We start from the raw sequence: 23,748 nt of genomic DNA, 5'->3' as shown, positions 1-23,748 counted from the left end.
TGGAATGTGATATGACAAATGTATTGTATGTTTTTGCTACAAACTTTATGAATAAAGTATATTTTTGGAAAAGAAAACACTGTCCAGAGGTGCAGCGTCCAGAGAGACAGAGTGTCCAGAGTTACAGGGTCCAGTGAGAGGCAGTGTCCAGAGTTAGTGACAAGTGAGAGGCACAGTGTCCAGAGGTGCACAATCGTGGACAGGGGCCCCAATCACTGAGTATCTGTATAAAAAGCAAATAAGGAGTGTGTGACATACATAACAAGTTTAAAATGCAATTAAATAATATTTCTTACAACTAAAACTAAAATTAATAAACAGAAATGCATTATAATTTTTTTGTATTAATTTTCACTGTCAGCAGTGGGTAGCCCTTTAGAATCTGAGTCAGATGGTTGTAGGTTCAAGCCTCACTCCAGAAATTTGAGCACAAATATCCAGGCTGACACGAGTGCTACGTTGTCGGAAATGCCGTCTTTCAGAAGAGACATTAAACCAAGGCCCCGTCTGCCCTCTCAGATGGACGTAAAAGATCCTGTGGCACTATTTCAAAGAACAGCTGGAGTTTCTCCAGGTCACTATTCATCTCTCAACCAACATCACTAAAAGAGATTATCAGGTCATTATCATGTCGCTGTTTGTGGGACCTTGCTGTGTGCAAATTGGCTGCCATGTTTCCCTACATTACAACAGTGACTACATTGGCAGTACCATTTTGCCACCCTGTGGAGGCGGAGGTCCCCAGTGGAGGGCCCGATACGCGGGAGAGCTCACTTGTGCCGAGAGTGTTGCACGGAGCAGTGCCCATGAACAAGCTGCTAAACTGTTTTACAGATTCCAAGGCTGCCTGTAATTTCTGCGGCCTGGACTAGTCCGTTTTCCCTATTTATACAGAGTGGGTGAGGTTGCTGCCCATTTCAATATTTGGAGGGGGCTGCTCCTCAAATTCTGGCAGCACTTCAGTCCCACGCCCCCTGATCTTTGGCCACCCTGTGAGGCGGGGTGGGGTGGGGGGGGGGAGGAAGTGGAGCCGGCAAGTCGGAGAACGTCCTCGTGGGTCTGCTCCTGGGCCTGACCGTGGCGACCATCCACAGGTCCGGGTTGGACGCAGCCCCCCCGGGGGCGGTCGCACCAACTGCCTGCCTCTCTTCCGCGCCGTGGTGGGCCTGGAGAGGGACCGCGCGCCGTCTGCCGGTACAGTGAGCACCGCAGGGACCGGAGTGCAAAATCGGCACCGGCAATAAAATTATTATTGGATTGGTTTTAGTGGTTGAGGTTATCGAGATGACATTGGTTGCCCCAGTGTCCTCAGTGAAGGGACGCATTTGTACCTAAGCACCCTTTTTTATAAGCAGCTTAAACTAAAATAAAGTAATTAATTGTCTGTAAAGCACTTTGGGACATCCTGAGGTTGCAGAAAGACATTATATAAAAACAACTTCTCTCTGGCAGCTTCTGGCCTCAAGTGTTGACCTGGTCACGTGTCCTCACCACGCCCGGGGGGGGGGGGGTAAACGTCATCGTCACGTGACCCCGGCGTCGTAAAGCGCGTTGGCCGGGCGGCTGTAAAGTGTCGCGCGGAGGCTGGTTGCCATGGTTTGAGCGGTCGGTGAGTGCGGGCCCGGCGGGCGGTGACAGGGATCCGGTTTCGTCTTTGACTCGCTCCTCCGCGGAATGGACAACTCGGGAACCGGCGGCGGCCTACGCGCCGGCTTCGGCTTTTTCGGTGGTGGTGGTGGCGGCGGCGGTGGAGCCGGAAGCGGCTCAGTCCCTGATTATTCCCAGCCCGACCTTTCCCGTGTGCCCTGTGAGTATCAGCCCGGCCCGGCCCGGCCGAGTAGGCCGCAAAACCGCCGAGCAGAACAGCGCGGTACGGTGACCGTCGGGGGTGGGGCGGAGATGGCCGGTGTTGCAGAACAGCAACGCGCTTATATCACAAACCATGTTCCACTGCGTCTCCGGGAAAGGGAACAGTCTTGGTGAGGGAGGAAACCGAGCTCAGACTTAGCCTGAGGTAGCAGCCAGGGAGGGAGATGGAGTTATACTTTGAGGAGCAGAGGAGGCTTGGCCACCATGAAGCTGCAGTCGCAGTGAGACAGTTCTTGTGCCGATGTCCCCACACAGAAGACCATAAGCAGCAGCAGGAGGTGGTCATTCGGCCCCTCCAGTCTGCTCCGCCATTCAATCAGATCGTGGCTGATCTTCTCCCTGCCCTGATCCCCATATCCCTTGATTCCCCTAGAGTCCAGAAATCTTGGCCGTTGTGTAAATGCTCTACTCACTAATCCTAAAGGAATTTCACTGCAGTAGTGAAATGGAATTAAAAGTATTGTCGTATGTGATGGATTGAAAGGAATGCTGCAGTGGTTATGTCCTTGAGTTGGCTGTATTTTGGGAAAACACACGTGGTCAGTTCTTCAGGATTGGTTTCTCTCCTCCCCCCCCCCCCCCCCCATAGACAAGCACTGTAACTTATTCTTGGTACCCTTTTCTGTTCTAATTAACAGCAGGTTTATTTGGTTTACAGCAAGCTGGACGTTATGGGCCAGAATTTACTGTAGCTGGTGAATGAACAGTGCCTGCCGTTAGTTAGACTTGCCGTTACCTGTTTAATTTCCATGAGATCTTGTACTGCAAGTTGCTGTAAGTGGGTGATTGAAACGGCACGTCGTCCTCCACAGGGCACCTGGGATCTGTGAACAGGGCAAGCAACTGTGTACCTCCTTAACCAATCAGACTGAAGGACTGTTAAATGAACAGTGTAGAGTCTGAACCAGGAAGTGTAAGTTAGAATAGTGAATTCAATGTTAAATCAGGTACAGAAAGAGAGGGAAAGATAGATTGGATTAAGTGAGAGAAAGAAAAATTTAAAACATTTTATTAATTTTAAATTTAAGACAATATCTCCAACAATTAAAACCTGAAGGAATGAGACTCCGCACTTGTAATAGTTAATTTTCAGTGCCAGAGAGGTTGTTTGGCAGTAATTAACACTTATCATGTCGTTAAAAAGGGTAGACAGTGAGATGCCGTTTTCATGAAGCTGATGGTGGAGCGGCGCAACTCGGACGCAACATCTGGATTTTCACGTTTAACCTTGCATCTGCCCTCGCCTAAAGTTGCTGTGCCATTTGTGCGTAAATAACGGTGATTTCTGTTAGCCTCACCATTATTTTGATAGGAAAAGCTAGGCCTATAGATTTTACTATGTATACATCACAAGCAGTCTCTGAGAAATGTTTTTCAGGGCTTCTTACAAAAGGTCTGTCTGTCAGCCTGTACTTTCTAGGTCTGAGGAGACTCTTGCCCTATCTGCATCTTAAGTCTGAGGAGAATCTTATCCTACTCTGGTCCCAAGTTTGGGGAGACCTGCAGCATGTTTGAGACTGAAAGTATGTAAATAGCTGGCATACCTACACCAGTGGCTTTGGAAGGCCTGTATAGGCTAGCGAGCAGAAAGCTGTTTTCCCAAAAAAAGCATGCCCAGATCCTGCAAGCCTAGGTTTTGTTTGTTGTCAGTGATGATGCGTTTGATGATGTGCCTTGCCACCAGTAGTGGCAGGTTACTCTGCTGGTTTGCCATCATCAAACTGGCAATGTAAATGTAAGATAGGTAATGCTAATGCGTACCACCTTGACTGGCTGTGAACTTTTCTCCCAGATGTTATTGCTTGGAAGTCCACCCATTGTATACAGATGTACACACACAGTTAGCTAACATTACTGATGCAGATTGGGCTATGGGAAATCTGTGTCTCACTGTTTAATTTTGTCACTCCTTTCTGTGCTCCCAGTTATCACTGATTTGCACACCATCCATTATCCTTACGGTTGCCTCTATCTGCACCCTGAAAAACAAATTCTAGAAAGAATAGTTCCATTTTAAATCTCCTGATTTCCAAATGCACAAATCAGCCAGTTTGGGGAGGATCTGCTTTTTGCAGCATACTGCTTCATAATCATTGTCAATGATTATGAACATATGCATTTCAGAATTATGAACAATGACTATTTCAAATAGGATAGAGCTGTGGTTTATGCTTCCACTGAACTATCTAGGAAACTCGAAATGCATCACGTATACAATCGTGCCAGTGTCAATCGCATCGAGCAAGCTAGAACACTAATCTGAATTTGACTGTATAACCTCCCACAGTGCAGAAGAAAGTGCTCATTTGGTGCTGAGCCTACCATCTGCCCACTGTTTCAATTATGGTGACGTCTTTATCCCTGCTGGGTCGGCTGGCTGTTAAATCCTTTGAGTGCAGCTCTCAGCCTTGGTAATGGTGCTTTTCTTAAATAGCGCTTGCAGCAAATAATCTTTTACTACTGATCTGATTTAAAATGATGTCTAGATGAGAATTGGCAGAACTTTGTCTCTCTCAAAATTATTTTTCTTTTCTCCCCCTCTGTTTGGATCTCACACCTGCCATTCCAGGCTGATGCTTGGTCCTGACCTATTTCCAGTCCTTAGTGAACACTGGTCTTGAGCCAGGCCACAAGATAACCTTAGAGTGACTCATTCCCTGTGTTTTTTTATATATTTCTGGTGAATTTTGCTGCTTGCTAAGATGAGGTGCTGGGAATGGAACACATTTTAGCTGCTATAGAATACTCCCAGATCAAGTATAATATGGATTAGGTGCAGGAAAAAGCTCCCTTCGAATTGTGCCAACAATGTCTTTTAATCCTGACGTCTGAACAGTGTCCCCTGTTTCTCCTTTCAACAGCAGCTGTCCTTATTGAGATTGCCATAATGAGGATTTTTTTTGCTGTGGACTCTCGCCCACCCACCAGGACTGCCCCATACTCCTCTCTTAGGACAGTCGTAGACGGCACAGATGGGGGGGTGGCAAAAAAAATTGCGAAGGACATTAGTGATGCTAACTTTTACCCTTGCTCCTTTCAGTGACTGGAATGAGTCCTTTGTCTCCATACCTGAACCTTGATCCTAGGTATTTGATCCAGGTGAGTGGAAATTACTTATTATTTAAAATGCTCACAGCTCCATTTGGGTAGTTGGGATAAGACTGGTCATAATTGTTCATGGGAAACCTTTTAATTTTTTTTATTGCTGCAGGAAAAGTGTTCCATTCAAGTCAATCAACTAGGTATACAGCACAACTTAGGATATCTTGCAAGACTAATCCGGATGTTTGTGATTCATTATTTAGCATTTGATACTGACTTCCACTGTCCTTTTGAGACTTGGGTGTTCTCTATGCATTCTTTGCTACACTAATCTTTGCTGATACTTTTTCAAAGCTTGTACTCCTACAGTAGACACCAAGGGATACTCTTGTTTTTTTTCTCTTTTTTTAAAAAAAAAAATTAGGATTGGGTCTGGGTGACTCAGTAGGTTAGTGCAAGGTGGGGGTTTAAACTAGGGCCACGTACAGCTCCCAAGCTCTGGTAACCTGGCCCTTGAAGTCCAGACAGTCAATTCTATTTGTGTTTATATTTCTTATTCACTGGTTTGTCCTGTTGGAATCTTGTGAAGGTTTTGAAAGGGCTGTTCTTAGTGCTGTTGTCTCATTGATGGATAAATCCTAAATCAGATCTTGGTATCAGCAACTTGAGGTATATTCAAATTAGTGGGGGGCAAGGATTTAAACCAGATATGACCCCAAGGCTTCATTGAATGCATCTCTGTGGCTCATGAAGGTATGAGATTGGACAGTCCTGGCGAGCGCACTGTTCTTTCTCCTCTCTGCTATCTGTATGGGTCTGATGTGAAGTGAGTTGTGGGGTAGCTTTAACCTGGTTCCTAGTAGGCCAAAAATTGTCCAGAATTTAACGTTAAATAAGCTCCAAATTGTTTTTCATGAGATAACTGATGAGAAAAATAACATCCTGGAGCAGTGGGGTGCAGGCAATTATTGGGGAGCGTTACTCCATGTCTGACTTGAGTACTCGATAATGTAGTGAAGAAAGAGCCTTGCTGTACATCTGATCTTTGCTATACCTGAGCTGACAGAAAGGATTGGGAGGCAGAAATTGGTATGCGTTGTGCCAGTTTTTCAGGCGCAAAACGGGTGCAACGCTGACAAATTTAGCACTGGGACGGCCTGCACCTGATCTACGAGTGCATTCGGGCCACTGCTAAATTTGTGAGTTTTTTTTAAAGTATCCTTGGCTGCTGCCTAAAACAGGCATTAGGCCCCTTGCATATGTTAATGAGGTGCCTGACCCCTGTTTAATTAGGACCCCTCTGCCAAATTGGGATGCCCTGAATGGAGCAGGCGTTGGGCCTACTCTGCCCAGGTTTCTATTGCATAGTTTGTGGCTGCCACCAAAAAGGTAAGTTTGATTATGGAGACCCCCCCCCTGTCCTTCCAGGACTTGCCTGAGTGCCTGCGAGTCAAGCAGCCCGAAATTCATCCTGCTGAGATGGGCGAGCTGCCTCTGGGAGCGTGACAGATGTTAGCAGCTCACGCAAATGATTGAAATGAGGCTCAGGTCCCAATTTCAGGCCGGTCTCAGGCCTTACGGTTGGGTGTGAAAACAGACCATAACCAATTTCTACCCCTAGATCTTGTACTTTGCGGTTAAATTGTGCTTTCTGAATACTTGATGTTGGTAAAGGATACAAGAAGTGTCCCATTACCTTTTATGTAAGTCACCTTCAATTGCCATAAAGCTTCCCACAACTGAGGGGACTAGAAGGGGTAGATACTGAGGATTTTTCCTCTTGTGGGAGAGACTAGAACTAGGGGCCACAGTTTAAAAATAAAGGGTCTCCCATTTAAGACTGAGATGAGGAGAAATCTTTTCTGAGTCGTGAGTCTGTGGAACTCCCTTCCCCAGAGCGGTGGAGGCAGGGTCATTGAATATTTTTAAGGCTGAGTTAGATAGATTCCTGATTAACAAGGGAGTCAAAGGTTATAGTAGGTAGACGGGAAAGTAGGGTTGAGGTCGCAATCAGATCGGCCATGATCTTATCGAATAGCAGAGCAGGCTCGAGGGGCCGAATGGCCTACTGCTCTTAATTTGTAAGTTCGTATTGAGCATTGCTGGTGTCACGTTGTGGAAGCTCCCAGTTTCTGTTGAACAGTACACATTTAAAGTCTTTTATGTTTACAGATCTTGAATTAGAGCAATAGTTCATGGAAAGAGGAGGTTGTAAAAGTTAGATTTTTGCGACAGAGGATCCTGATGTATCTTTTTTTAAAGTTGAGTTTTTATAACAGAGAAATAATGTAAAGCCCCATCTCTGTAATGCACTATTACTGGATAACTTGATGTATAGTGATTGCTTATTGTAGCCAGACATACCATGCCACCTAGTGCCAGAAAATCAGGACTGCAACTACTGGCTATGTGTCAGTGTTTGGGTTAAGAGAGGAGAAGTGGCCATCTGGCTGGTTGCAGCCCATCCCATCATGACATCTAAAGTATATTTTGATTTAACTCAATTAATCAGGGCAAATTATTGGTTGTAGCATAACTTCTACCCCCTTGTATTCTGGTCCTCTATATATATATATATATATAAAGGCCAGCATTCCATTAGCCTTTTTGATTATTTTCTGTACCTGTCCATGACATTTTAATGATCTATGTACACTGACCCCTAAGTCTCTTTGGACTCCCCACTGTTTCGAGCTTTTCCCCATTTAGAAAGTACTCTGATCTATTCTTTTTAGGCCTAAAGTGGACGACCTCACACCTACCCACATTGAAATCGATTTGCCACAGTTTTGCCCGTTCACTTAATCTATTAATATCTCTGTAATTTTATGCTTTCATCTACACTGCTTACAATGCTGCTTATCTTTGTGTCATAGGCAAACTTGGATATGTGGCTCTCTATCCAGTCATCTAAGTGGTTAATAAATAGAGTGAATATTTGAGGCCCCAACACAGATCCCTGTGGGATACCACTTAGTTACATCCTGCCAATTTGAGTACCTGCTATTATCTCTACTGTCTCCTGCAGCTCAGCCAATTTCCTAACCAGTGTAGATTTACTAGAATGATACCTGGACTCCAAGGGTTAAATTATGAGAAGTGGTTACACAAACTAGGGTTGTATTCCCTGGAATTTGGAAGATTTAAGAGGTGATTTGATCAAAGTTTTCAAGATATGGAGAACTGATAGGGTAGATAGAATGGTTACAGCACAGGACGAGGCCATTCAACCCATCAAGCCCGTGCCAGCTCTCTGCAAGAGCAATCCAGCTAGTCTCACACTCCCGCCCTTTCCCCATAGCCCTGCAAATTTTTCCCCTTCAAATATTTATCCAGTTCCCTTTTGAAAGCCATGATTGAATCTGCCTCTACCACCCCCTCAGGCAGTGCATTCCAGATCATAACCACCCGCTGCGTTTTTAAAAAAAAGTTTTTCCTCATGTCACCTTTTGGTTCCTTTGCCAATCATTTGTGTCCTCTGGTTCTTGACCCTTCTGCCAGTGGGAACAGTTTCTCTCTCTACTCTGTCTAGACCCCTTATGATTTTGAACACCTCTATCAAATCTTCTCTCAACCTTCTCTGCTTATCCAGTCCATCCACATAACTGAAGTCCTTCATCCCTGGAATCATTCTAGTAAATCTTTTCTGCACCCTCTCTAAGGCCTTCATGTCCTTCCTAAAGTGCAGTGCCTAGAATTGGACACAATACTCCAGTTGTAGCCGAACCAGTGCTTTATAAAGGTTAATCATAACTTCCTTGCTTTTTTACTCTATGCCTCTATTTATAAAGCCCAGGATCCCTAAAGCAGGTATATGGAGTTAGTTCACAGATCAGCCATGGTCTCCTTGAATGGCAGAACGGGCTTGAGGGGCTAAATGGCCTATTCCTGTTCCTATCTTCAATGTTTTTGGCTCTATTACTTTAGCTGGTAGATAGTGCTAGATAATTATCATTGAGCAGAATTTTTTTTCCTTGGTATGAGTTCTAAATTTACTTCTTACTAATTTCCATTTCTGCTCCTCCTTTCTTGATGTACCTTTTAAAGCAATAATCTTGGTTAACTTTATCTATAACAAGTGATATCTTATACCCCTCAGGAGGTCCTTTATTTCCCCTCCCCTTAATAACTTTCATTTTCGATCGTACAGCTCGTGCTTCTCTAACCTTATAGCTAATCCCCTCTGCGCTTAGGATCAGTTTTGTTACTCTTTCTGTACCCTTTCTAATTTTGTGGGGTAACCAAAAGTATGGTCTCACCAGTGCATCGTAAATCCTTAACGTAACATAACTTCTGTAAACTTATTATATTGCTGTATATTCCAGCACTCTATTAGCTCTTTTAATTTGCTTTGACATTGCTGGACATGAAAACCAACGTCTGCTGTTACTGCCGGCTCACTTTCCAAGCCTCCTTGAGCTAATTGGTTCCTTTCATTGTAAGCTTATGTCCTATTGTTTTTTGACCAATGTGTAACACTTTGTTACATAACCATAATCAATCTAAATCTTTTTGTAAATCCCTTTCCACGCCACTTTCCCTATTTTTCTGTTGTCAGCAGATTTGTTCAGTTTGCGATTGGTTTTGATCTTGTAATATTGAAAGTGGTGGTGGGAGACATGAGTTAAATCTGTGGCATGTTCAACAGTTACGATTACTCTGGAGGTTTTGCTGTAAAGACTGCAGATTCTCATCTTTGCCCTGCTTCTCTTTCAGGACACGGAAGAGTTTATATTACCAACTGGAGCCAATAAGACTCGAGGAAGATTCGAGCTGGCTTTTTTTACGATTGGTGGCTGCTGTATGACTGGTATGTTTGGGTTTTTTTGTTATCAGATCAGTTATACCTGCCGAGTAGACAACAAGCAAAAGTCCCTTGGCTATCACTAGTGGACTTAGCAACTAGCACATGGATAAGTCCAGCCTGTAAGTTGTCACTGAGACTCCAAAGATGGCTGGGAGAAACATAAATGATGCACAGATACGGAAGAGGTTCAGTCTTCTGAAATTGGGTGTAATAATCATTGGGTTAGAGCAGAGAGAACTTTGCATCAAATCTGTACCATATCTAAACTGGAGTGCTTTAAAGGACAGTGTTGAGAGCTTTGGCCTGCAGCAGACCTGTGCTATGCTTGCCTGGGAACACATGACTGGTACTGACTTTACCTTGTATGATATCTCATCTAATCTTATTGACCTCCCAAAAAAATCCTGCTCTTTGGTAACCCGTGCAGATAACCATTTCACTACCATTCCTGCTCACAGCCTGCTGCATTATGGCAGGTTTGCTAGAAAAGGAAGGATCTTTGTGAGTGGAGGGAAATGTTGACCGCTCAGGGTAGAGGGTGGGATGAGATCTGCATCCTTCTCGGGTTAGGGACGGGTGGAATTTCCTTCTAAATAGGATGAACGTCCCAGTTTTCTGGTTAATTGTCAATAAAATTAATTTAACCTCGATCCAGTTTGCAGTGGAAATTGCACCATGCTTCTGAATGGTTTCTAATATCTATCCCTCCTCATCCTTCTCGACCTGTCTGCAGCCTTTGACACGGTTGACCACAGCATTCTCCTCCAGCTGGGTGGGACTGCGCTTGCCTGGTTCCATTCTTGTCTATCCAGTTGTAGCCAAAGAATCGCCTGCAATGGCTTCTCTTCCCACTCCTGCACCGTTACCTCTGAGGTCCCCCAAGCATCTATCCTTGGCCCTCTCCTACCTACTGCCCCTCGGCAACATCATCCGAAAACGCAACGTCAGATTCTACATATTTGCTGATGACACCCAGCTCTACCTCACCACCACCTCCCTCGACCTCTCTACTGTCTGATTTGTCACATTGCTTGTCTGACATCCAGTACTGGATGAGCAAAAAGTCCTCCAACTAAATATTGAGAAGACTGAAGCTGTTGTCTTTGGTCCCCGCCGCAAACTCCATTCCCTAGCCATCGACTCCCTCTTTCTCCCTGGCCATTGTCTGAGGCTGAACCAGACCTTTCACAACCTTGGCGTCCTATTTGACCCTGAGATGAGCTTCTGACCACATCTCCATTCCATCACCAAGACCGCCTACTTCTACCTCCGTAACATCACCTGTCTCTGTCTCTGCCCCTGCCTCTGCTCATCTGCTGCTGAAACCCTCATCCATGCCTTTGTTACCTCCAGACTTGACTATTCAAATGCCCTCCTGGCTGGCCTCCCATCTTCCGCCCTCCATAAACTTGAGCTCGTCCAGAACTCTACTGCCGTATCCTAACTTGCACCAAGTCCTGTTCTCCCATCACCCTTGTGCTCGCTGACCTACATTGGCTCCCAGTCCGGGAAGGCCTCGATTTTAAAGTATTCATCCTTGTTTTCAAATCTCTCCATGGCCTCGCCCCTCCCTAACTCTGTAACCTCTTTCAACCCTACAACCCTCCGTGATCTCTGTGCTCCTCCAATTCTTGCCTCTTGCACATCCCCAACTTTAATTGCTCCACCATTGGTCGCCATGCCTTCAGCTACCTAGGCCCTAAGCTCTGGAATACCCTTCCTAAACCTCTCCGCCTCTCTACCTCTCCTCCTTTAAGACACTCCTTAAAACCTACCTCTTTGACCAAGCTTTTGGTCACTTTTCCTAATACCTCATGTAGCTCGGTGTCAAAGTTTGATTGATAACGCTCCTATGAAGCGCTTTGGGACGTTTTACTACGATAAAGGCGCTATATAAATGCAAGTTGTTGTTTACTAGTTGACAAGCTCTTGTACAGAGCCCTTTTAGTTGATGTGGAAATGGGATACATTACAGCGGTCAAGTACATGAGTGCTCGTCACTGAATCTGACCATGCTTTAACTGACCTGATATTTGCAAGTGCTAAGAGGACAAATGTCCCATATGCCAATAACTCACTTTGGGCAGGGGTTACTCATTTAGCAGTATGACAACAGCTCCAAAATGTTTCTTTGGGAAAGAGAGTTTGACATTTGGTTTTAAAAAAACTTGGAAGTTGTCTCTGTGTATAATGGTTTACGGCTCTTCTTTGTATTATCAGGTGCTGCTATCGGTGCAGTAAACGGCTTGCGTCTGGGCTTGAAGGAGACTCAGGATATGGCTTGGTCAAAACCCAGAAATGTTCAGTGAGTACCCATTCATTTGCAACTGTTTGTTCTGTAATGGACAGGCTGCAAAGATATAGTCTGTAGCATTCATTGTGTTTGCCGATCAATGTAAAACCAACTTGGTACAGGCTGAACTTGCGCTGTGTAGATAAAGCTTGAAACCCTATTGTCTTTTCTCTAAAACTGGAAGAAGCACTTGTTTGTCAATCAGTGTTAAATTCAGAAATAGTTCTGGATGCTCCCCAGTGCATCCCCCTGCTGTCTTATAGCTAGGATGATTGGAGTGTTTTTTTTTTAAAAAAGGGATTCCTCTCCATATCTGCTCTACCACCCTCTTTACTAACCTGTGCCATGCAGCATCCTTGGCAAGAGGGCAAGTAGCCTGATCCCAAATAAAAGTGCCTCTGCTGCTGACTTGGAAAGTGGTTTTCTGTGTCTATTCTGATTCCCTCCAGTGTGGTAGAGCTTTCTACTGTGGTTTTTATGCAATGACTTTTTAGAGTGCTGTAGAGTCTGGGATACCCTCAATTTTTTTGGATATTTGTGACTCTTGGCAAAAAAAAAATTAAAAGGCCTTGGTCTGTTGATGGATTGGAAAATGAGCGTATTCCCCTCTTGTCTCCTGCGGGTCTAAGAGGGGACTGTTAAAGCATGTTCAACCACTAGATGGTGATAGACAATTGATCAGCAAAGAATGATGGATAGACTGTTCTGTGTCTCGGAGTGGGTGAGAAGGGCATCCTAAGAATGATTTTCATGTATTGCAAGGTCACAAATTCCACAAGCTAAGCGTCCGACTGTCTGTGAGGCAGGGGTGGGCCATCATCATTTTGTTGGAGCAAAATCCTAATGCTATGAAGCAAAATTCTATGTTACATTCTTTATCTGGCTTTGCTTGCAGCTTGCTCATGTGACGTGTCTGTTTTGATAAATACAACCATAAATGCACGCTCATTATCTTCCCTTTTCTTACCTCCGCCCAGTTAAGTTGCAAACTTAAGTGCAAAATAATTGGGCAATTAAAAACACTGACCATGTCGTTAGAAAGCTGGCGTCTATAAACCATTTTTTAAAGAACATATTTACATAGCATTTTATCAATAACTAACTGGATGTCTCAAGTACTTCACAACAATTAATTACTTCTGAAATGCAATCGCCAGCTGACGTACAGCAAAATCCTACAAATGGCAAATGAGATAAATGGGCATTTAATCTGTTTTCGATGATGTTGATTGAGGAAGGGATATTGGCCAGGACAACCAGAGAATTCCAGCTCTTCTTCCAGTAGTGCCGTGGAATCTTTAATGTCCACTTGAACCACAGAAACAGGCTAGCTTAGCCTCGGTTTAACATCTCGTGCTGAAAGGCAGCATCTCCAGCAACGCAGCACACTCTCACTACCGCACGGTATCAGCCTAGATTGTGTGATCCAAGTTCTGTTGAACCCACAACTTTCTGACTCAGGATCAAGTGCTGCTGTTAAACATTAGAAAATCTGTTTTAAAAAATTGAACATATCAGGTGCTCGTTTCTTCGATAGTTTTTGCTAAAACCTACAGTCTGACTCGGGCGTGTGTAGTGTCAACTGAGCCGAGCTGGCCATATTTATCCACATTTAAAATAACAAGTGTCTGATATTCATTTTTGTAGCCAGTGTAAAAATAGTAATTGAGGTGTTTAGCCTTTTTTTTAGTGCTTATGCGTATTCCAGTAGTTTAGTTGGGTATGGTACTGATGTCCTACACTGCATAGCGTTCTGGTTTCTCCACAGTGTACATACCCGAGAGCGTCCAGATACCTGAGTGAAGAAAAGACTGAGAATGAGCTCATTTGTATTGATATTCTGTAGACTATCTGTGAAGCTGAAAAGACCAGGAGCAATTTGCCTGCTTGCCCTCTTAGTTGTTTTGTGATGTGGGGGGCTTTGCGAGGGGTGGGGAGAGCTTTGTGTGTAATGTGGCAGTGATTCAAACTGGGAACAATAAACATACAAGGAAGGAGCGAATGAATTTTGAAAACTTTGGTTTCTGTCCAAAACAGAAGGAAGTTGTGGCAGAGCTTTTATCGGCCTGTTTTTGCCACTTGTTCTTGCAGTGTTGCTGAATTGGCAGTTTCTTTTTCAATCAGACCTGCATTTGATCGCTGACCCAGTTAGGCACAAGATGTTTAAATCATCCTTAAATTTAAAAATAAATTACATTAATTTTGCTGGTTCCAAATTCTGGAACCCAGAGAAAATTTTAGTCCTGACAGGTCACAAAGTTTGGAAATGTAAACAGTGAGGAGGATAGTAGAAGACTTCAGGAGGACATAGACTGGTGAAATGGGCAGACACATGGCGGATGAAATTTAACACTGAGAAGTGTGAGCTGATGCATTTTGGAAGGAAAAATGAGGAGAGGCAATAAATGTTACAATCTTAATGAGCGGGGGGGGGGGGGGTGCAGGAACAGAGACCTGGGGGTTCACATACACAAATCTTTGATGGTGACAGGATAAGTTGAAAAGTTACTGGATCCTGGGCTTTATAAATAAAGGCATAGAGTATGAAAGCAAGGAAGTTATAAAGCATTGGTCAGGCCTCAGCTAGAGTATTGTGTCCAATTCTGGGCACTACACTTTAGGCAGGCTGTCAAGGCCTTGGAAAGGGTACAGAGGAGACTTACTAGAATGGTACCAGGGATGAGACACTTCAATTATGTGGAGAAGCTGGGATTGTTCTCCTTTAGAGCAGAGAAGGTCAAGGGGAGATTTAAGAGGTGTTCAAAATCATATGGGGTTTTGATCGAGTAGATAGGGAGAAACTGCATCCACTGGCAGGAGGGTCGGTAACCAGAGGACACAGATTAAGATAATTGGCAAAAAAATCCATGGGGGAAATGAGTATTTTTTTGCCCTGTGAGTTGGTGCGATCTGGAATGCACTACCTGAAAGGGTGGTGGAAGCAGATTCAATAGTAACTTTCCAAAGGGAATCCGATATTTATTTGAAAAGGAGAAATTTGAGGGCTATGAGGTAAGAACAGGGGAGTGAGACTAACTGGATAGCTCTTTCAAAGAGCAGGCACGATGGGCGAAAGGCCACCTTCGGTGCTGTATGATTCTATAATTCACTGGAAAATAATGGGTAGTATGTGCTGCAGTGCTTAGTCCTGCCACTAGTGGCCTAATAAAGAAACTGGACTGTCATCCTTGAGTGGATCTTCCATATCCATCTGAGTAAATTTATACTTTCAGACTCTGCCTTGGTGAGTCTATAAAAAGCCATGACACAGCTAACCAATCAGGAAGGGCTGTTTTTCAATGTCCTGAGAACATTAATGGGCTGCGATGTACCTGGAATGCCTTGGAAGGTTCTGGTGGGTAGCATTTGGTTTTCATGGCAGCCCTCCATTGTGTTTTTAATGCTCTAAATATTTTTCAAGTCTAATTTGACAGAGTCAGTAGCCTGCCACGTTTGAAATCTAATTTTTTAAATACCCTCCATATTGTGCTATTCAAAAGTTGCTCTTTTATCTACACTGCACGTGGTGTAACTCCTGGCTAATGATGTCCCTCAATTTTTTATGATGCCAATAGGACCTCAATACAATGTTGAGGTACCAATGGGTGGGCTGGGTACCAATGCATGTTCTGCTCATTGGTAGTTGTTGAGTAGCCTAACCAGCAGTGCTTGAAGGGTCTGCTGCAGGCCACTGTTTATATGCCCTTCGTTGAAATTATTTTCAATCATAAAATTGCCCCTCCCTCAGTGCCCTCTCTCTGTCTCTCTGTCTCCCCCCCCCCCCCACCCCCCCATCGATGGAAGTGGTTATATGAAAATCAACCCCTACATTTCCATACAACACCAAACATTCAGGAGACGCTGCAAGATCCCCTCATGGCTCTAGGTGAATGGTGTCCATTGTCGTCACTCGCTTGTTTACCATTTTGGTACAGTACCAAAACACAATAGGAAAAACCACAATTAAACCAGACGCCTCATGGGCCATCTGAAATTGCTCCCACTGCCAGTACTTCACCCTGACATAACTCTCTTCAGATAGAATTCCAGTCTGGAAGGATAAACTCTAATTACACTGGGTGTTTTTCACAGTTCAAATGGACACCGTATGGATGCACTTAGTGAAATCTTGGTGATAATGGGCTGCTACACCATTCAGTGTGGTCTGGACTGAATTAGGTGATCCTTAGCTGTGGTGGTGCTACAGTTAGCCTCAGGCTAGGGAAGGGAATAATCAGCGATGATCCCATGTCTGATCTGTCTCTTTCCAACTGCCCCTACTGGAAAATAAGTGCTGATGCTGGTTAAGGACAGGATTAGGCTCTGCTCTGATTGCTTCCTTGGTTTTTTTTCCCCCCCCCCACCTCCCTATCTCCACCCCCCTCCAATGGTCCAACAATCTGCCGATCACAGTCCAGACTTGTATGAAGGATTGTAAACAATTTTACAACACCAAGTTATAGTCCAGCAATTTTATTTTAAATTCACAAGCTTTCGGAGGCTTCCTCCTTCGTCAGGTGAACGATGTGAAAGGAGGAAGCCTCCGAAAGCTTGTGAATTTAAAATAAAATTGCTGGACTATAACTTGGTGTTGTAAAATTGTTTACAATTGTCAACCCCAGTCCATCACCGGCATCTCCACATCATGTATGAAGGATAGCTGGGTGAGGTACTGGAGGGCTACTGTTTGTACGATAGTATATCCGCATCAGTCACCACCTTCATTGGGGTGATTGGGAATAGTGTTTTGGGAACTGGGTCTTCCAACTTCTGAAAACAAGTGTTGGCCTAGTGTTCATTTCCTAGAATTTCTAAAAATTAGGAAGAAATTTAATTTTCCAAAGGTTAGCTGATCCTGTGTCTGGTATTATCAGTCGCTGCGCAGCTGCTTCATGACATGCAGTATGTATTATCAAGCTGATGAACCAAGCCCAGGGCAGTCACTCCCATCATTTTCTTCAAATAATCACTTGCAGGATCGCTTCATTATCTCCGAGAAATCCCTTGTTGACTGTCTTTCTCCTTTCCCTAATTAAATTTCTTCCTAATGGTCCAATCTTCCTAAGATCCAATTCTCAAAGCATTGTAAATGTTTGGGAAAACAATCTTCAGCCTTTGCAGAATGATTTTATATGGTTTTTAATTTTTAAGATTGCTGTCTAGAGAAATTAAGATACTGAATTGTAAAGTCTTCCTGTTCCATAGTCCTGGAGTTTTTTGGGGGGTAGGTGAAGCAAATGTAATTCATCTCTATCTATATAAGGCGTCTGTCTTGTTTTCTACTGCACTTTAGTGGTCACATTTTAACGAGGACTGAGGTGTGACCTGATGGATGTCTTTGAAATTATGAAGAAGTTTGATAGGGATGATGTTTCCACTTGTGGGGGTGTCCAAAACTAGGGCCCTTTTGGCCAAATGGCCTGTTTCTGTGCTTTAAATTCTATGAAATGTATCCTCTAACTCACCGTGAGCATCATCACAGGAGATCTGCTGTTAATAGATTCAAAATCTTGTATGCAGTACACCCTTTGGCGTTCCCTCAGACTCCCCATGAGCCCCCCCTGGGGAGATCTGCTAGTATTCTACTAAACAGATTTAAACACTTTAAAAATACTTTTATCCAAAAAAAAAACCCCATCTGGTAAAGTGGGACATTAGAGTCAGATATTCTTGTGCAATGTGTTAACACCATCAGCGATTTTAAAATGTGTCCATTGTAATTTCTTCAGCTTTGAGCAGATGAACAACTTTAAAGTTTAAGATTTGTAAGTGTTTGGGAATACAGTGCTTTTGTGAAATGGATCTAAAAGCAAATGTTGACCACATTTCATTTGAGTTCACTTCCTAGAATTTTTGACAATTAGGAAGCAATGTAATTTTCCAAGGATCACCTGGTCCTGTGTCAAGAGGGTTATCAGTGTTTGCGCAGCTGTTTCAGTACGTGCACTGAGGTACGTGTTATCAATGTGAATGATGTACCAGTGACAGGGGTTGTAACTCCCATTTTCCCCCGCCCCCCTCCCAAGGCCAGTTGAGATTAAGTTGAAAACCCATATGCACAGCCATCTGGCTACTCCTGTTGGGGGCATGTGTATTGAACCCAACCTCCAACCATCATGGCTGAACGTAGCTCAGGATCACTTTCAGCTCAAGTCAGTTTTCTTTTACTTTAGAATTTAAATCCATTGGACGGTTACATCTCGGGTCGCCGTTAACTTAACAGGAATCTTCTTAACCAGCTCTAGGAAAAACTATGACAATGAGGTTTTTTTTAAACCCCTAAGCATCTCCCCATTTAGGCTTCAAATTTATGGTGCTGGTATAACTGGGCTTTCAGTAATGCTGAAAGAGCATGTGCTGTTCTTGGGAAGTACAAGTAGATACAAAGGGAACAGCTTGTTGAGACTCTGACATAAAAGGCCTACCTCAGTGTGTCTTTGAAGCTGGTGCTAATCCTCAGCAGCAACAAGGATAATCATCGATCGGCCTCCTGCTGTAGAGACTGACCGTGTGAGGTGGCTGGGAATAATGTACATACTTGGTCTATGTATACCTTGTGGCCCCGGTTGTAACTGAGTTTCTTGATCACTAGTGGGAACTACTGTTTTTTAAAAGTTGATTTAGAACCTTGCAATTTTATACTCTTTGTTTACTGTAACATTTATTTAATTTCTATATAAAATGAATGGATTTATTGACTGTAGCTACTGATATTAATTTGGCTTCATAAATTCTCAGATCCATTCTCTTGCTACCAAACACTTGTATTTAAACAAAAAAAGTTGATGCGATATGTTTGTGTTTACAATCCCACTTCTAACTATAGTTTTGAGATATGTAACTGTGGTGGAGTTCACTGTTGCTGGGAGAAATATTATGGTTCAGTGAGTTCACTTTTTATTTGTAGAATGTCCTTTATAATAGGTCGGAATGTTTACTGCCTATTGAGCTGTGGGTAGAATTGTTTCTCCACCACTCGAGTTGATTGTAACTGGGAGCTTAAGAAATTTTAGAGACAGGAAGAGGCCATTGATCCCAATAAGCCTGCCCCTTTTTGATTACTCTCAACCCAAGCTTCCCACCATATCCCTCAGTCCCCTCTTTCTCCAGGAATCCTATTTTTAGTTTTCTCATGAAGCCATTTATACTACTTGCTTCAGTGACCATCCCGATAACGTATTCGATAGACCTTTACCCTTTGCGTGAAATATTTCTGCCTTAATTCGCTATGTGCTCCTAATTTTTGAAATAGTTCTTCCACCCTTTATTGATGTGATCTGTATGTATCAGCTTTATTAAAAGCTATGCTGTGCCTACCACTGACTGTATAAAGTTTACTATAGTCACTCTGGGGCGTTCAGTCCATCAGACTAACTGTTGCTGGAAGTTTTACAGCTACCTATGGAACCATTTTAAAGTCACTGTTCGTGGAACCTCGCAATACATGCCTGGTTTATCCTTTTTTTGAAGACGTCTTCAACTACTGAATTACATTATTCCTCCAATGCACTATGTTCAACCCTCACAAGGCGCTGCTCGACCATCAGCTGGCATCCTATGTCCCAGAAATCCTCACCCTCGTTTACAGATCCCTCCCACAGCCTTACTCCACCCTTTTTTTCTCCCCCACTTACACTGTCTGCTCTTCCACTGTACATTCTTCCCCCCCCCCCCCACCCTCACTCTGGCAGCCCTTTCAACCATCTCACTCCCACGCTCTGGGATTTTCTGCCCAAAACCCTCTGCCCTGAAACATTTCCAAATCTTCAGGTGCTCCTAAAAGCCACCTCTGGCTGCACTTTCAATCACTTGCCCTAATTCCTGCTCTCAGCTGGGCATAGCCTCCATTTTCTAAAATGCTCAGGAAAGTCGTGCTAAGTTAAGTGTGCTATAGAAGTACAACTCAAATATTTATAAATTTGCACATTGAAAGTTTGTTTGAATGTTTAAAGACCTCAAGTTAAAATGTCTTGTTTTGCAGAATCCTGAACATGGTTACAAGGCAGGGAGCTCTGTGGGCCAACACATTAGGCTCCTTGGGTAAGTATCTGTGCATTTACTTTTGTGATTGGTCATTTCAGACATTTTATGATCTATTCTGAAAATTGGTTAGTAATTTCTGATAATCCAGTATGCCGAAGATTATTGGCCGAGCCTTTCCCCTCAAAAATAGCCCAGAAAAAGAGAGGTTTTTTTCTCTATCGTTGGTAAATCAGTTTTATTGATCATGTGAAAATATTCCACTGCCAGCAATACCATCCCTCTTCTCCGGTACCTGGAGTAGGAGTCAGTGTGCAGCGGTCACTCTCCGGTACCTTCCCCCAAGTGAACATTCCTCAGGTGTTTAGTCTAGGTGCCTGGTGACAGGCTATTTGGCTGTGAAGGATGCCACAGCTGAGCCCATCCAAAGAAGTCGTGCTCACTCCCTGTGGAGCTCACAAGCAGAAGTGGGCTCCTAGTTTTTCCCCATCTCGCCCAGTTCCTAACCGAAGTATACTGCGACCAAGTGTAGCACCCCTGTATCTGTTCTGGCTCAGATCAGCTCACGGCACAGAGTGGGGATCGAATCTAAGACCTTCCTGGTGTGTATGGCTGACGGATGATGTCTTTACCTTTAAGCAATTGGTGGACTTCTATTTAACATCTTTTCTCCCGTACCCAGCTTGATATTGACTGCTCGATATGTGAGAGCAGCCCATGGGTGATTAATTTTTGTTTCCCTTTTCTTCCCTTACCTCATTTTTCCTATCCTGTCAATTCCTTCCTCTTCTGAAAACCTACCCTTTGCTGAAGTACAATTTCAAGTTTGCTGACAGTCCCAATTCCTCGCTCAAATGGCCATTCTTCACGTGTGAGCCTAGCACCAGTGTTGACCTTGGAGGGCATCACTGCTCAGCTTGGTCCTGTCCTTGTGCCATGTCCACACTTGTGCACTTTCCAGTGGGTTCATTGGATTGCAATCAGGTGTGAGAACAATGGCTGACTTTTTATTTCTTTCCCAGCACAGCCCAAGGGCATTGAAGGCAATTGTAACGTCTCAATTGCTGCCACACTAGGCACACCAGGAAATACATGTGACCTTCTGGACTGTGTGCTACAGTGGGGCTCTTTACCTCTTAGGCCATATCGGGAGCTTCCTCTGGTCCCCTTGTGCAGGAATAACTTAGCCTTCCTCTTCATAGTTTCCCTAAAGCATATGAGCACTACACAGTGCTGTTGTTACTTATTTTTCTTGATATCTGATTGCTGCATGTCTGCCTTTGTACTGTATGATGTGGAGATGCCGGTGATGGACTGGGGTTGACAATTGTAAACAATTTTACAACACCAAGTTATAGTCCAGCAATTTTATTTTAAATTCACAAGCTTTCGGAGGCTTCCTCCTTCCTCAGGTGAACGATGTGGAAATGAAATCCTCGAAATGAAATCGCATTTATAATTCACAGAACAATGCTTGGTGATTACAGACAGTTTTTTCAACTGCCCGTTGCCAAGGCAATCAGTGTGCAGACAGACAGGTGTTACCTGCAAGGTCTCAGAATATACAAATCACCAAAAAAAAACAACAAACAAAAAAAAAGAGAGATAGAGAGGTAGAAACATAGAAAAGACAGCAACTGACCCGTTATATTAAAAACAGATAACATTTGTTCGCTGGTGGGGTAACGTGTAGCGTGACATGAACCCAAGATCCCGGTTGAGGCCGTCCTCATGGGTGCGGAACTTGGCGATCAATTTCTGCGCGACGATTTTGCGTTGTCGTGTGTCTCGAAGGCCGCCTTGGAGTACGCTTACCCGAAGGTCGGTGGATGAATGTCCATGACTGCTGAAGTGTTCCCCGACTGGGAGGGAACCCTCCTGTCTGGCGATTGTTGCGCGGTGTCCGTTCATCCGTTGTCGCAGCGTCTGCATGGTCTCGCCAATGTACCATGCTCTGGGGCATCCTTTCCTGCAACGTATGAGGTAGACAACGTTGGCCGAGTCACAGGTAACACAGGAGTATATTCTGAGACCTTGCAGGTAACACCTGTCTGTCTACACACTGATTGCCTTGGCAACGGGCAGTTGAAAAAACTGTCTGTAATCACCAAGCATTGTTCTGTGAATTATAAATGCGATTTCATTTCGAGGATTTCATTTCCACATCGTTCACCTGAGGAAGGAGGAAGCCTCCGAAAGCTTGTGAATTTAAAATAAAATTGCTGGACTATAACTTGGTGTTGTAAAATTGTTTACAATTTGTACTGTATGTTTTGGAGTCAAGACTTTTTCATTCATTCTCGGGCTGTGGGCGTTGCTGGCAGGGCTGGCATTTTATTGCCCATCCCCAGAACTGAGTGTATTGCTTGGCCACTTTCATGGGCAGTTGGGAGTCAACCATGTTGGTGTAGGACTGGAGTCACATATAGGCCAGACTGGGGAAGGACGGCAGGTTTCCTTCCCTAAAGGACATTAGTGAACGACTTGGATTTTTACCACAATCTGACAGCTTCATGGTCACTTTTACTGGTACCAGCTTTTTATATATTTCCAGATTTTTTTTTGTTTTAAACTGAATTCAAATTCTCAAACTGCCATGGAACCTTCTAGACTGTGTGGCATAGTGCTGTACCAGAGAATGCATGTTCTCTGAATTTAATAGTCCAGGCCTCTGGATTACTAGTCCAGTACCATAACCACTGCACTACGGCTAAGGACTAAGTGCTGGAAAGTGGAATTAGGCTGGGTGGCTCATTTTTGGCCGGCGCAGACATAATGGCCTCCTTCTGTGCCATAAATTTTCTATGATTCTATCATAACCGTATAGTGTGATGTGTGCTGCTTCACGTTTGCATTGTCTGTGTCTATTCATAACTGGTGCACTCCTCAATGTGCGCTGTACTCCAGGCCTCACCGGCATCTTTGTTTGTACAGCACTGTCTGACTGTGTCGCTTATACCTGACTCTGTGTTTATGCAGCTCTTTTGTACAGCACGTTCGGAGTTGTCATTGAAAAGGTTCGAGGTGCAGAGGATGATCTGAACACGGTGGCAGCGGGATCCTTGACTGGCCTACTCTACAAATCCACAGGTAAACAAACATTGGTGTCTAGGGCCTCGATAATCTGGGACTCGGCTTGCTCACTGGCGAGTCACGTCTGGTCGGTTTCAGTTAGCAACGCAAAATTATTACAGAATTGGATTTGTACATTTGTTCCAAGGAAAGCTGTGTGTCAGTTTGTTGAGAGCTCTCATTTTCAAATCTGCAAATTGTTGGAGTTTCTTTTGGTTTGAAAAACAACTTTACAAATCAGAATTATAAAATTGAGTAAGAAATAACGGAGACCTTTTTATAGTGTTGATTGCAACGAGGCTCTGAAAATTGGGATCAAAATCTTATTGTTTATTGATTCCAGTTATGATCCATCAACCCCATCCTCAAACATTCCTTGTGCATTGTGTAACATTTATCTAGTAAAGTTCAGCTAGTCTCCTGATTCTGCTGTTCTAAAAAGAAGCAATAAAACATGAACACAAAATCATTAACTTGAGTGGTCAGGGTCTAGTCTCTCGATGAAGTGAAACTTTTTATAATCCAGGAATTTTAATGACTTTGCAAGATCTCTTCTCATGGGATACAGTCTGGTAAAGGTTGCCTTCTATTGAGGTATTATTGAGACCTTAAGGGGTACTGCAAAAAGTGGTCTTATATCCCACACTGGCTGCATTTCAGTCCTCACAACTGATATGCAGCCACT

General features: G+C 43.8%; 1 protein-coding gene across 1 annotated transcript in view; it reads left to right on the top strand.

The window, feature by feature from the left end:
- The first annotated feature begins 1,571 nt into the window (after positions 1-1,571).
- Positions 1,572-23,748, top strand: part of timm23a (translocase of inner mitochondrial membrane 23 homolog a (yeast)) — a 34,904-nt gene continuing 12,727 nt past the window's right edge. The window contains exons 1-6 of the mRNA XM_067972681.1: positions 1,572-1,807; positions 4,910-4,968; positions 9,628-9,721; positions 11,939-12,023; positions 19,993-20,051; positions 22,971-23,081. Of these exons, the coding sequence (XP_067828782.1) occupies positions 1,675-1,807; positions 4,910-4,968; positions 9,628-9,721; positions 11,939-12,023; positions 19,993-20,051; positions 22,971-23,081 (541 nt within the window). The 5' untranslated portion in view covers positions 1,572-1,674. The remainder of the gene's footprint in view (positions 1,808-4,909; positions 4,969-9,627; positions 9,722-11,938; positions 12,024-19,992; positions 20,052-22,970; positions 23,082-23,748) is intronic.

This window comes from Heptranchias perlo, chromosome 36 (assembly GCF_035084215.1).
Source record: "Heptranchias perlo isolate sHepPer1 chromosome 36, sHepPer1.hap1, whole genome shotgun sequence".
Classification (NCBI taxonomy): Eukaryota; Metazoa; Chordata; class Chondrichthyes; order Hexanchiformes; family Hexanchidae; genus Heptranchias; species Heptranchias perlo.
The sequence above is the reverse complement of the archived record's forward strand: the minus strand, read 5'-3'. Positions and strand labels throughout refer to the sequence as shown.